We start from the raw sequence: 13,384 nt of genomic DNA on the forward strand, positions 1-13,384 counted from the left end.
CATATCAAAGCAATGTATCTTACTGAAGTCTTTTTATGTGTTAACTTTATTAAATTTTAAAGTTTTTAAAAATAATTCTAAACTAGTGCTCCTCGGACAAGTAGAATAAGATTGCTGTGACTATATAGAATTAGAATCTAACAAAAGGCCCCATTCAATTTGGCATTTCACATGCTATCTGGTATTGCTCACAATTGCTTCATGTCTGTTAATCAAATCTGCCCAACTGGACTGCAAGCTGATTAATTATTTCAAACTTCACTATTCCTCCAACGTGTTGAGCATTACTGTGTTAAATAGACATTCAAATGGATGAATAGATGAGCGAGCCTCTCTCCTACATTATTTTTTACACAATCCACCCACCTTAAAAAGCCACCAGTAGCTGACTCAAGTCAATGACTTGGATCATTTTTACAGTATATTTATACAGACACATCTTCCAGTTTGCTTTCTGTCAGGGGCTCATATTGAAAAACTGAACAGATCTACATTAGAGGAAATGTGAAATGTGTTCTTAAGAAGGTAATTCTGAAGGGTATTTAGGGAAGGCCACGTGTGTTTACCTCAAAGAAATGTCTTTCCATTTACTATGATAAAAAATACCTAATGTAGATTTTCACAAGTCCGTGTCTTATTGAGAGCTTTGTTTAGCAAGGTAGTCACTGGGTGATAAGTTAGATTAAAAGGAGTCTAAAACCCAAAAGAAAGGAAGGAGAAAGGAAAAAAGGGAAGGAGGGAGACAGACAGACAGGAGGGGAGGGAGTCAGGAAGGGAAGGAGGGAAGAAAAGAACTGGAGTCCCCAAAACACTATTTTCACTGTGTACCAAGCAAGGATTCAAAGCTCACCTCAAGACTCACCTCCTCCATGAAGCCATCCTTGAACTCTAGGACCTTTTATCTTGCTCTTCTCTAACCTGCTACCTACTGAGCCCACCTACTCCACTGAATTCTGTGTTTAACTCTGTATTGCCTCCTGTCTCCTGTAGTTTATTCCTGGGAGTTAGTCTTCATAAGCTCCTAGATAAAGGGGCCCATCTTCTCTGGGTTCTGTTTCCCCACCACCCCCAGCATAGTATAAGCACACAGCAGACTGCCAAGAAGAAATAAGTGAAAGATTAAATGACCAAATCAAGAATACATTTTCCCTAACTCACTAATCTTGAATTTTACTCTGATGCTCTCAGAAAGGAGTTTTTACTTCAGAGTCCAATGGTCTTCTAGACCTAGGGAACTGTAATCTCCACAAGGGTACCACACACTCCCAATTGTGTGGAAATTTAAACAAACACACAACACACATGTACACATATTTTCCCATCAAGAGCCCATAGCTTTTGTCATATTCTAAAAAGAGCATACAATTCAAAGGGGGCTTAGAACTACCATTCTAAAGAGTGAAGAAAAATAAGTTTAATACCCAGAAGCCAAGAATGCACGGTCTCTGAAGCCATTTCGGTCTATAATGAGAAATTCTTCATTCTGACCTTTGACTGGTTGGTTTAATCTTAAGCCATATTCTGAATTACTTCATACACTATTTCAAATCTTGCATTTAACAGTCTGTCTCCAGAGGTGGTTAATGAGTGTATTAATCCACATATTTGCAGAACTTTTTTTTCCATTTGCATTCTGTAATTTAGAAAAAGCTTTAAAATGCAGGGCTTATTTTCATTTTTTTTTTTTTGGCCGATTTTTGAAAAATGATTATCCTTGTCTGTTTTTTAATAATTATTTATAAACAGTCTAAAAGCAAAGCTTTGACATACAGATTATTTTTCCTACTGGTTAAGAGCAAAATTATTATTTTTCTATTGTGTTCTGCATCTTGCATCAACGTATAATGATCTAGAAAGATGGATTGTATGGGGTAAAACTAGAAGTTGGCGAAAATCTTCAGTAAATGTAAGAATTAAGTTTTTATATAAATTGTTCATAAAATGAATTACACACACTTTAGTGCAGTGGTGAGTCACTCATATGACAAACAGAGATACATCAAAGGTAGAAAATGCTTGAAGATATTGCTGAATTTTTGCAGTGGCCATAGCAATGGTATTACCTGTGTATCCTGAGGCTCTTGGCTCAAATAACAAGAATTGATATAAAAGTACAAGCTTTCATTTCTCAGAGAGGAAAATATGGCTCATCTTGTGAAAGAGTTACGAATTTAAGGTTGTTTCTTAATATGATAGATGGGACTGAAATGGAAAGATAATGCAGAGCTCCTCCAGAAAGTGAAATCAAGGCAGAAAGACAAAAAAAACAGTAAGTTTTGTCCTCGATTAAACCTTGAACCCAATGAGTAAATCCACCAAAGTTTGCCAGCCTAGGAGACTGCAGTAGCTAACTGGGAATGAGGAAGGAGAGGATCAGAGCCGAGGACATGGGATTGAGTAGCTGACCCACATGGGAGGGTGGTGGACCTCAGAAACTGTCCACTTCTCTCCTACTTGAGCTCAAGAATGTGGGGACGTGGGTTTCTTTCAAGCCATTCACTGAGCACCATTAAGCAGATAGTACTGAGTCAGGTATTTCAGAGAGGGGAAGAAAAACAGTCTCTTTGGAGGTGAGAGCTCAGAATTAGAAGAGCTTGAGCAGGCCTCCCCTCAGCCATAGGGCACTTTGTGTAAATTAGAAAAAGCTCTTCTCGCCAACTGCTTATTCCGTAGGTCTGAGGCACAGCGCATGTCTGATGAGTAGATGTCAGATCTGGGAGCGTAAGGTTGGCACACATGACTGCTATCAGTAATGCTAAAATTTTCCCTTTTATAAATGTACTCTCTGAAATACCCTTGTTCTTGGTGAGACTTTTATCTTTGATTTCACCATATATTAAGGAAAAGGATATTTCTTGCTCTATTAAAGAAAAGGATATTTGGAGTGTCTACTTTTTTTTTTACGTATATGTCAGGGCCCCTTAAGTAAATAATTTAAGAAAATTATTTACTGCCAAACTCCCTGTGGGGTGGTGAGGCAGGAAATGAGGCTTTTCGGTTTGAGAGTTACATTTTTACTGTAGAAAGAATATTTACTAGTTGAGTTCATCAATAAATGTACCCCTGGAGTTCTAAATTTGTCCACAGGGGCGTATTAACCCATGTAGTTTCCACCTGAAAATGTACTATATTATGGTCTGAGTACTGAGCTTGGCAAATACGAAAATTTACTTTTTTAAAAAAGTAAATTAGACCCAGATTTAACACCTGGGAAGTCAATAGAAAGCTTCATGATTGCAGAAACCATGCTTAGCACTGTATCCCAGACCTGAGAAAAATGCCTGACACACAGTAGATGCTCCATAAATATGTGTTTGATTAAATAATTACTTTTTTAAACTGCTGACTTCCCATGAAAGAACAGCCTCTCTTGATACGGGAAAACAGTTGTTTGGGGTTTTTCCAACAGAAGACCAGCTAATGAAAATTTATTTCTAACTGGTTCCAAATTATTTTTATTGTCTTTGCATTAAATATCCGTGTTTCATGTCATGAAAAATCTACAAAGAGCTGAGTTTTAAATCAACAAGAAGTGAATTTCATGTGTAGGAAGGAGTTTATTAAATACCTTTTATACATTTTTACAGGTTTGTCTCTTTATTTTTACATCATACGTCTTTTTTATGCCAGTCTAACAAACCACCCAATGTATTATACCACATAGTCCCCATTTCCCACTGGGTGGGAGGGGGAAATTTTAGCAAATATATGCAATATTTTTATTTAAAAATCTGTCAACACTCAGTGAGACTTGTGTTGAGCCTTGAAAAATAAGTATTATTTAAATGACTAAAGAGGAAGAAGAAAAGCCATTTCAGAAAAGAAGGAATCTGCTTTAGAAAAACATGGGGGTAGAACTGAGCAAAGTACAATGAGTTGCCCTGTCTGACGGGACTACAGGTGGTATAGGAGAACAGTGAGAAAGAAAGGTGGATAGGTGGGGTGGGCCAAACACAGAGGACTGTGAAAGCTATGCCCAAAATGACTGAAATATATGTATGAGAAAAGTTGTGTTCATAAACAACAAGGTCCTGCTGTGTAGCACAGGGAACTACATTCAGTACCTTGTGATAAACCATAATGGAAAAGAATATGAAAAAGAATGATATATATGTATAACTGAATCACTTTGCTGTACAGCAGAAATTCACACAACATTGTAATTCAACTATACTTCAATAAAATTTTCTAAAAAAAGAAAGTTTTGTTCAATGACAATGGATGGGTAAAATGGAGAGAAGAGATAACTGATGGGAAGGGAGATCAGATGGGAGGTAATGTCAGGCCCAAACCTTCCAAGTCAAGTAGATGTAAAAAAAAAAAAAACGTATAAAATGTATCAAAGAAGAAATGACAAGACTTGCCAACAAGTTGGATCTGGGAATTGGAATTTCCACATGGTTCCAGTGTCTAAGAGGCAGGAAATTATAAAAGCACTGACAGAAGCCACATAGCTGGTTTGAGAACTGGTTTGAGAAGATGATGATAGATTCATAGGGAACATTTCCTAGACAGTTGGGAACACAGTTCTAGAGAACAGAAGAAGGAACAGTAACTGACCTACAGTTTAAGGCATGGGAAAGGATGTGCTCATTAACGAGGGAACGTGAAGATGAGCACAGAGCTGAACGCCTTGAATAACAACTCCATCTAACACTTGGGATTGGGAAAGGAAAGAGAAGAAAACGTCCGAGCCATAGAAGGAGGTGCTGGTAAGGGTAGTAGAAACAAAAGCAGAAGAAATTTTCAAGAAGGAATACATGATCAAGATTTTTTCATACCATTGACAATGTAGTTTGGGTTTAGCCAGAAGAAAATCACTGGTTATCTCTGAGAGAGTCTTGAGTGCACTGTTAGTATCATGAAAATGGTTGCAGAGGCATAGATAAAAACGGTGAATAAGAAGAAAAGATCACCACATATACAGAAATAGCCCCCATTAATATTCCAATTGCATAGTCATCTACATACAGCATGTGTTATAAATCTCTTGAGGTCTGCTTTATCTCTATTGAGTTTCCTATTGCTGCTAGAATTACTTACTACAAAATCACTGGCTTAAAACTACACAAATTTATTATTTGGAGGTCAGAAGTCCAAAATGTGTTTAACTGAGCTAAAATCAGATTGTCAGCAGGGCTGATTCCTTCTTTCTACCCAACTTTAGTGATAGGTAATTAACAAATAACATTGTATAAGTTTAAGTTGTACAACATGATGATTTGATATATGTATATATTGTGAAATGATTACAACAATAAGGTCATTTAACCTACCCATCACCTCACATAATTACCATTTTGTGTGTATGTGGTAAGAACATTTAAGATCTCTCTAAGCAAATTTCAAGTATACAATACAGTATTGTTAACTACAGTTACCATGCTGTACATCGGACACCCAGAACTTATTCATCTCATAATTGAAAGTTTGTACCCTTTGACCAACATCTCCCCATTTCCCCTACCCACCCCCAGCCCCAGGAAACCACCGTTCTACTCTTTGTTTCTATGAGTTCCAACTTTTTAGGTTCCACATTTAAGTGACATCACAGAGTATTTGTCTATATGACTTATGTCTCTAACTTCTCACTTAGCCTGATGCCCTCAAGGGTCATCCATATTGTCTCAAATGACAGAAGGAATCTTTTTTATGGATGAATAATATTCTATTTTCTTTATTCATTTATTTTCTTTATCCATTTATCCATTGATGGACACTTAGGTTACTTGTATATCTTGACTTGTGAATAAAGCCACAGTGAACATGGTGGTGCAGATATCTCTTCAAGAGAGTGATTTTTTGTTTCCTTCAATAAATACCCGGAATGGGATTGCTGGACCACATGGTAGTTCTACTTTTAATTTTTTTGAGAAACCTCCATAGTTTTTTTTTTTTTGTAATGACTATGTGAACTAATTCTTTTGAAGCTGTAGGAGAGAATCCCTTTCCTTGCATTTTCCAGCTTCTAAAGGTCACCTACCTTCCTTGGCTAATGGTCCCTTCCTCCACCTTCAAAATCAGCAGCACAGAATCCTCAAATCTCTCTGATTCTGAAACTCCTGCCTGCCTCTTTCACTGAGAAGGACCATAGTGAATACACTGGGTTCATCTGGATAACCTGGGATAATCTCGCCATCTCAAGATCCTTAATCACATTTGTAAAGTCCTTTCTGCTACGTAAGGTAACATAGTCACAGGTTCCAGGGATCAGAATGTGGATATTTTTGAGGAGTCATTATTCTGTGTGCCACAAAATCTAAGTTAAAACATCAGAAGCAGAATTGACTTTGACTTAATTCTTATGCATTGGTTTACCTTCAGGTTAAATGATATGTGAGATTAATTCATTAACTAGAAGATGAAAATAACATTTTTAATGGAGAGCTTTTAAATTAGTCTATTATTTTCTGCCAAAAGGTCCTTAAGTTAAATGCTAAAATTCATGTTATAAAATTCCATTTAATGATAGTTGGGTAGCAATAACAATAAGCTGATAGCTTTCTGCCAGTAGCAATATTTTGATGAGCCTATTTTTTTTTTTAATTTTTTTTTTTAATTTTTTTTTTTAATTTATTTATTTATTTACTTATGGCTGTGTTGGGTCTTCGTTTCTGTGCGAGGGCCCTCTCCAGTTGCGGCAAGTGGGGGCCACTCCTCATCGCGGTGTGCGGGCCTCTCACTATAGTGGCCTCTCTTGTTGCAGAGCACAGGCTCCAGACGGGCAGGCTCAGTAATTATGGCTCACGGGCCCAGTTGCTCCGCGGCATGTGGGATCTTCCCAGACCAGGGCTCGAACCCGTGTCCCCTGCATTGGCAGGCAGATTCTCAACCACTGCGCCACCAGGGAAGCCCCTGAGCCTATTTTTTATTGAAACTATATTTTATATTTAAGTAATATAAAGAAATAAAGAAATCACTCTTGGCAGCATCTTTTGCTATTATTTATTTTCTCCATTTTTTTTCAAAAGTAAAATGTCCTATTAAATAGGCTTCACAGCCCCACAAGGATTTTTCCTTTGTATACATGTATAATATGCATATTTTTAACCTAATAATGTAAAAATATATTTCAGTTTCTCCCACTATTCAATCTATAGTTTTTCCTTTATAAAATTGAAGGGATAATGAACAAAACTTCTGTGAAGATTACATGAGATAATGTATGTAAAGCTGCAGCACAGCTGCTGGCCCATAATAAGTAGGTCTTCAATAAATTTTTAGCATAATCCAAAATATATTTCACGAGATTTGCTCACCAATACTGAAACTTATTTCTATAAATGCTACAAAGTAATAATACTGTGGATGGTGTTTCTGACAAAATTCTCAAAATTTAGTTGCTCTACGAAATAGAATAAGATTGTTAACATGAAAATTTAATTTAAAATACTGCATTTAATTTAAAATGGTGGTTTATAATTAACTATTCAGTCCAGTTTTCATATGGGTATACAAAATGATAGCATTAAGGCTTTTTTAAAATTCTATCTAAAGGTACCAGTAAGTTGTGAGGAAATTTTTGCTAATTTCATATATTCAATATAGCATATTCAAAGTTAAAATTAAGCTATTCAGAAGATCAGCTGAAAGCAAATCTAGAAGACAGCAGCACTATAAGAAATAGAAGTAAAAAACAAAATTTTTTTCAGTGGTTATAATTCACCTTCAAGTTGCACTATTTCAAATTTCTTCCTGTAATCCTATGTTCCTATCTCTTTACCTCCTTTAAATAATGTTCCTGTGCTTTCACTGTCTATTTTCTTTTTGTGAAGTTGTCAAATGATCTCTGTCTTGCCCTGTGTAATTTAAGAGACTTTTATGTAGCTCTCTGAGAGACTATCACGCAAGTCCGACTAGGAGAATAATTTACGAGGTTCAAAATGAAGGGTCATTATTCTACTGTCTCACCCGCAGTGAATACACAGGCTCTCTCCTTCACGCATGGCAGGGTTTTAACTAGATCAAAAGAGGTAGAAGCTTTTAAATGAAGTATTGTGAATGCTATCATTGGTTACATAAGCTCCCTTTACATTTTTTTAAAAATATGATTGCTTAATGAGATTAGAGACCTATAAGAAAGCATGTCTTTGGGTATGGGCTTATCTGTAACTTTCACACAAATCTTTCTTTGGCTGAAAACACAATTTCAGCAGTTATGGTTTTATATGTCCTTAGGGTAACATCTAGTCATCTTTCATAAGCTAGAATAATATGCATAGTAAGTCTTCTTCACTACGAAGCTAAATGCAAAAGGAGCCAAGACAGCGGATTTTCTCAGTTTTGAAATTAATTTTTAGGTGTTTTTACGTCATCAAAGTACTCCTACTTGTGTTCAGCAATCATTGATACTAATGATGTTTATGTAGCTAGAAGAAAATAGCACTTTTTCTTACCATTTCAGTAACCAATGTCTTTTTTGATTACAACAGGCAAATCTAATTACTGCTTCTTGTGATTAATCTCAATAGTTGAATGACTTTCTAGACAAACTGAAATCCTCCATGTTTCCATGAGACCTGATTTTTTATAAGCACATGTGTAGGGGATGCCAAATGAGAAAATGGAGTTACTTTTAGTAGCTGGACAACGTGTAATAGAAAAAAAAATGCTTGAGTGTCTTTATTTGTGTATGCTTTATTAAACAGACCCTGTAAATCTGAAGTCTACACTCTTATCTAAAAATTCTCTCTTCCTCCTCTCAATTTCTTAGCATATCCATCAAACTCCTCTCAGTGTATTCACCTCTTTCTTTTTATATATTTATTGATGTGCATTTTTTTATGCCCCCGTAGGTACTCTGAGCTGTGTCACCCACAGTACTTAGCCCTATGCCTTGAATATTAAAAAAAAAAAAAAAGCTAATATTAATTGAATTTTTGCTGTGTGCTAGATGCCATTCTAAGATTTTTAGTCTATTAACTCAACCTTGAAAAGAGATGAAATGGGTACCACTATTATCTTCATTTTATAGAGAGGGAAACAGCAATTCAACACAAGTAATCTGGCCAGTTACAAAGCCTGTAAGTGGCCAAGCCTGAATCTAAGCCTGGGTTTATAACCACTGCCCGACCTCCAGAGACCCTGCATGGGTAAATCTCCCCATGATCGACTTTCAGAGCACCAAGTCCTTCTTCCTAATCTTCACTACTTTTAGGACTTTACATTTGTCTTTCTGTTTTTTTGATTAATATCTACCCCTTCCACTGTGCCCAGAACATATTAATAGAACCTATAGTATTTGATAGGTGAGTAATGGCACCTAATATTAAGTTTTTGCCATGTGCCACGTACTGCATCTTATTTTAATCTTCAGAAAGACTATCAGGTACCTACCAATTTACCTCCACTTTAGAGATGAGGATACTGAGACAGAGAGAGGTTAGGCAACTTGCCCAAGGTCACACAGCCAGTAAAATGGTGGAGCCAGGGCTTGAACTCAAAGGCCAAACTCCAGAGGTAAGCTCTGAAGAAATGAAGGAGTGGATCATTGAAAATCTAGCTTGCAGGGGCAGGGAAAGCTGTAGGGAGGAGATGACATTTGACATGCCTGGAAGGGCGAGGGGGAAAAGATAGAAACACTCTAGGCTGGGGAAACAACATGGATAAAGCAATGCAGAACAGTGTGCCTGGAGCTCAGTAAATACGAATGAATGAGTGAATAGCTTTCTTTAAAGCCCATGAATTTAAAGGTTTTGCAGATGTAAATGCTTTATTACTAATAGTCTCTGCATTTTTTTTCTTTCAGTGCCACCGTGGGCCTTAATTGCCATAGCCATAGTCGCGGTCCTTTTAGTCCTGACCTGCTGCTTTTGTATCTGTAAGAAATGCCTGTTCAAAAAGAAAAACAAAAAGAAGGGAAAGGAAAAGGGAGGGAAGAATGCCATTAACATGAAAGATGTGAAAGACTTAGGGAAGACCATGAAAGATCAGGTAATGTATTCATTCCATGTTTCTTCTTAGATTATTTTATCAAAAATTTAAGAATAGACACTTTATTAGTTTATTCCAGATAAATATAGAAATAAACAATATCTGGACACTTGTCATAGTTGTAGAAATGCTTTGCAATCCTTTCAGTCATTACTCAACATCCCAAAGTACAATGGAAACATGTGTTTAGGGTTTTCCAGTCTCCTAAGCACATAAACCAGGAAAGGGCATCCATGACCATCAAGGCCAAATTGGTAGGCCCAGCGTATTGGAATGATACCTGAATATTTGTATTACATCTGTTTAGCCTGTCTTAATTGTGCCTAGAGTTAGAGAAACAGAATAAAGTGTATCTGTTCTTCCTCTTGGGCGGGACATCTTTTTATCATCATCACTGTTCATAATCACTATTAAATACTGAGTCTTATAGCTATTTATCACACTTGATGAAAGCTACCATCCCTATACAAACATCCAGCTCAATTATGAGTGCTCAGGAATAATGAGTTATACAAGGGAAGGGAGAGAAGTATGAGCTGGTTCTAAAGAATGGGGTAGAATTCTAAGGCAAAACTCTTCACTTAGGGACAATTAGAACCAGAATGCAGGTTATAAAATCCATCTGGCTGAGTTATCTTCCCAAGCCCAAGGAAGCAATTTGAGTGTCCTTTACACTGTTATCTATCTTTCCTAAACGAACTAGGTGATTTGGTTCAAAATAAAGTCTACTATTAAATAGGTTTAATAATTAAATGTCTCTTCATTTCTCTATTGGAATCATATTCATATTGGATATTTCTAAGGAACAACTTATTTCATATAAAAAGTAAATGTAGGGACTTCCCTGGTGGCGCAGTGGTTAAGAATCTGCCTGCCAATGCAGGAGACACGGGTTCGATCCCCGGTCCGGGAAGATCCCACATGCCACAGAGCAACTAAGCCCATGCACCAGAACTACTGAGACTGCATTCTAGAGCCCACGAGCCACACCTACTGAAGCCTGTGTGCCTAGAGCCCGTGTTCCACAGCAAGAGAAGCTACCACAATGAGAAGCCTGAGCACTGCAACAAAGAGTAGCCCCGCTATCTACAACTAGAGAAAGCCAAACTAGAGAAACCCAACACAGCCAATAAATAAATAAATAAGTAAATTTATATTAAAAAAAGTAAATGTGAAGATTTTTCAGAGAAATAACATTTTCAATTATCAATGCTTCCCTTCAAATAATTCAAAATTTCTATTTATTCCCTAATAGCAACATATATAGGCAGTTTTATACATTCTTCTTATACTATTACTGTTAACTGAACTCTTAAATATGTGAATCTCCTTAAGAACAATTTAGTTAAGGAAGGTATTTTCAGTACACTTGTGTAGTTATCCACACACTCAGGACACTAATCCCTCTCCCCAGCCTGAGTTTTAAACACTTTTCTCAAAGACACTGTAATGTCTCTTGACAACATTTTCACATAGGCTCATTTTTCACTTGAACTTTTGCTTGGTTTCAGAGCTGTAGAATGAATGCTATGCCTGCACTCACTCTCAGAGAGCTTCATCCTGAGCTCAGAGTATCAAGGGTTATGTCTTTCTCAAAGTTTCTAATCACAGCCACAGAAGCCCAGGTGCCAGTGTTCAACCACAGATGTCTAACAAGGATTTTTCTTTTCAGTTTATTTGTTACATAGAAACTGAAGCTTTAAATCACGTCTTGTTTTATTTCAGCATTTTCCGTAACCAGCAGGACGTGATACAGATTTCTTTAGACAACATATTTGGGAGATTAATAATAGTAGTAATAATCTTCTAGATGGACTGAATAAGTTGTATGTGAATTTCAGCTATGTCTGTGAAACATTGGAAATATAATACTATCATTTTCATAACTACATTAAAATTCAAATGTGGTTTTCATGTATGCTAGAATTAACAGTTAAAAACACTAAATAATGTTAAATGATTACTACAGCATTTCTTCCTAGGGCAAGAAGTTTGTATTTTTCTTTGTGGAATTTGTTCTGTATGATGTAAGACTAATTTATAGAATAGTAGCGGTGTTTATTACCCCTGTTATGACATGGATAAATGACCAAGATCTCAAAAATAGTAAATACAGTAAATACAGAAATCAGTAAGTTTTACCATTTCACTCCATATAAGAACTAACAGAAATTCAAATTTCAGTATTCATGACTATATGTCTCTGTGATAAGATTTTATAACCAAGGAAGAATTTTTAAATATTCTGCAATGACAACAAAATGGTAATGATAAATAATATTTGTATACAGCAAAGGATACATGTTTAAGAGATTTGTAATGGCTTAAAACTTAAAAGCACTAAAAATACAGAGGGGCAATATCAACTTGCAAAGTCAGAGGTCTGAAAAGGTCATTTCTCCACGGTTTTTACTAATGTGTGTGGATATTTAAATTTTTATTTCTTCCTTCTGTGTCCTCCTTATCTGTGTTATGTCTCATGACTGTTCTGGATTGTCCCTTGCGGTAGGTTTCCTCTGCTATTAGACACCCCTAGTCAACGCTCAACTACATTTAGTGGCCTGGCAGCCGGGGGTCCACAGCTGAGGGTGTACCATTCTGACACACATCAAGAGGCTGAACTAAATTGATTTTTTTTTAAGATAAAGGGTTCTCATTTTAAGATTACTGATTAAATAGAACAGTATTAGAAAGCTCAAGTTTTAATTGATGAGCACAGAAAGAGAATTTAGTGTCTTATGCTCCCTTTTTAGCATGCCTTATCAATTCCAAACCTGAACAATTTAACATAGAATGAACAAATGCACCTTCTGATGGTTTATCCAAGTACAACTAAACACCTTTTGAATGTTGAATCAAGCCAGAAACATGTGCACTAAATTTTTGAAATTTAAAACAAGGTCTTTTTCCCAACACAGCTTTTTCCACTGCAATTTATCAAACTCTCAGAACTGCTGGGCTTACATGCATTTTCCTCTGCATTTTGTTCCTTGGTGCATGTGGTGGGGAGACTACTGCTCTTGAGATATTATAACAGCTGCTGATTTAATAGGTCTGAATTTAATGTAATGGTACAGAAAACGTCTTGCTTAAGCTCGGCCTTTGGGACAAGAATAGACTTAATCACTTCACTGATAAAACAGTGGCACTGAGAAATTATCAAAAATTTAGCCCTATTCCATGCAAAATAATTGCAGAAATGGTCATGCACCTTTCATTAGGGCAAAAACCACTTAGAGAGAAGGCGATTTAATAGCTCAGCTCTTTCAAATGACACTGAGCTGAAACATGATATGTAAATTGTCAGTTCTGAAAGAGATTTTGAAAAAGTATTTTAATCCATGAAAATTTTTATTTTTATGATGGAGTGGTGTGAAGATTTTTCAGACAAAAATGTGCATTAAATAGTTTGCTATTAAAAAAAAATTAAAATGTTACAGGAGGCAAATTA

At 36.3% G+C, this 13,384-nt stretch overlaps 1 protein-coding gene and 1 long non-coding RNA gene across 3 annotated transcripts in view; one reads left to right on the plus strand and one right to left on the minus strand.

The window, feature by feature from the left end:
• SYT1 (synaptotagmin 1) overlaps positions 1 to 13,384 on the plus strand; it is a 547,515-nt gene that overhangs the window by 381,989 nt on the left and 152,142 nt on the right. For both annotated transcript variants that reach the window (XM_036866982.1, XM_036866980.1), the window contains exon 5: positions 9,749 to 9,933. In XM_036866982.1, coding sequence (XP_036722877.1) covers positions 9,749 to 9,933 — 185 coding nt within the window. The remainder of the gene's footprint in view (positions 1 to 9,748; positions 9,934 to 13,384) is intronic.
• The window catches only part of LOC118902536, a 257,310-nt gene that overhangs the window by 178,408 nt on the left and 65,518 nt on the right, over positions 1 to 13,384 (minus strand). The window lies entirely within an intron of this gene.

This window comes from Balaenoptera musculus, chromosome 10 (genome assembly GCF_009873245.2).
Source record: "Balaenoptera musculus isolate JJ_BM4_2016_0621 chromosome 10, mBalMus1.pri.v3, whole genome shotgun sequence".
Lineage (NCBI taxonomy): Eukaryota > Metazoa > Chordata > Mammalia > Artiodactyla > Balaenopteridae > Balaenoptera > Balaenoptera musculus.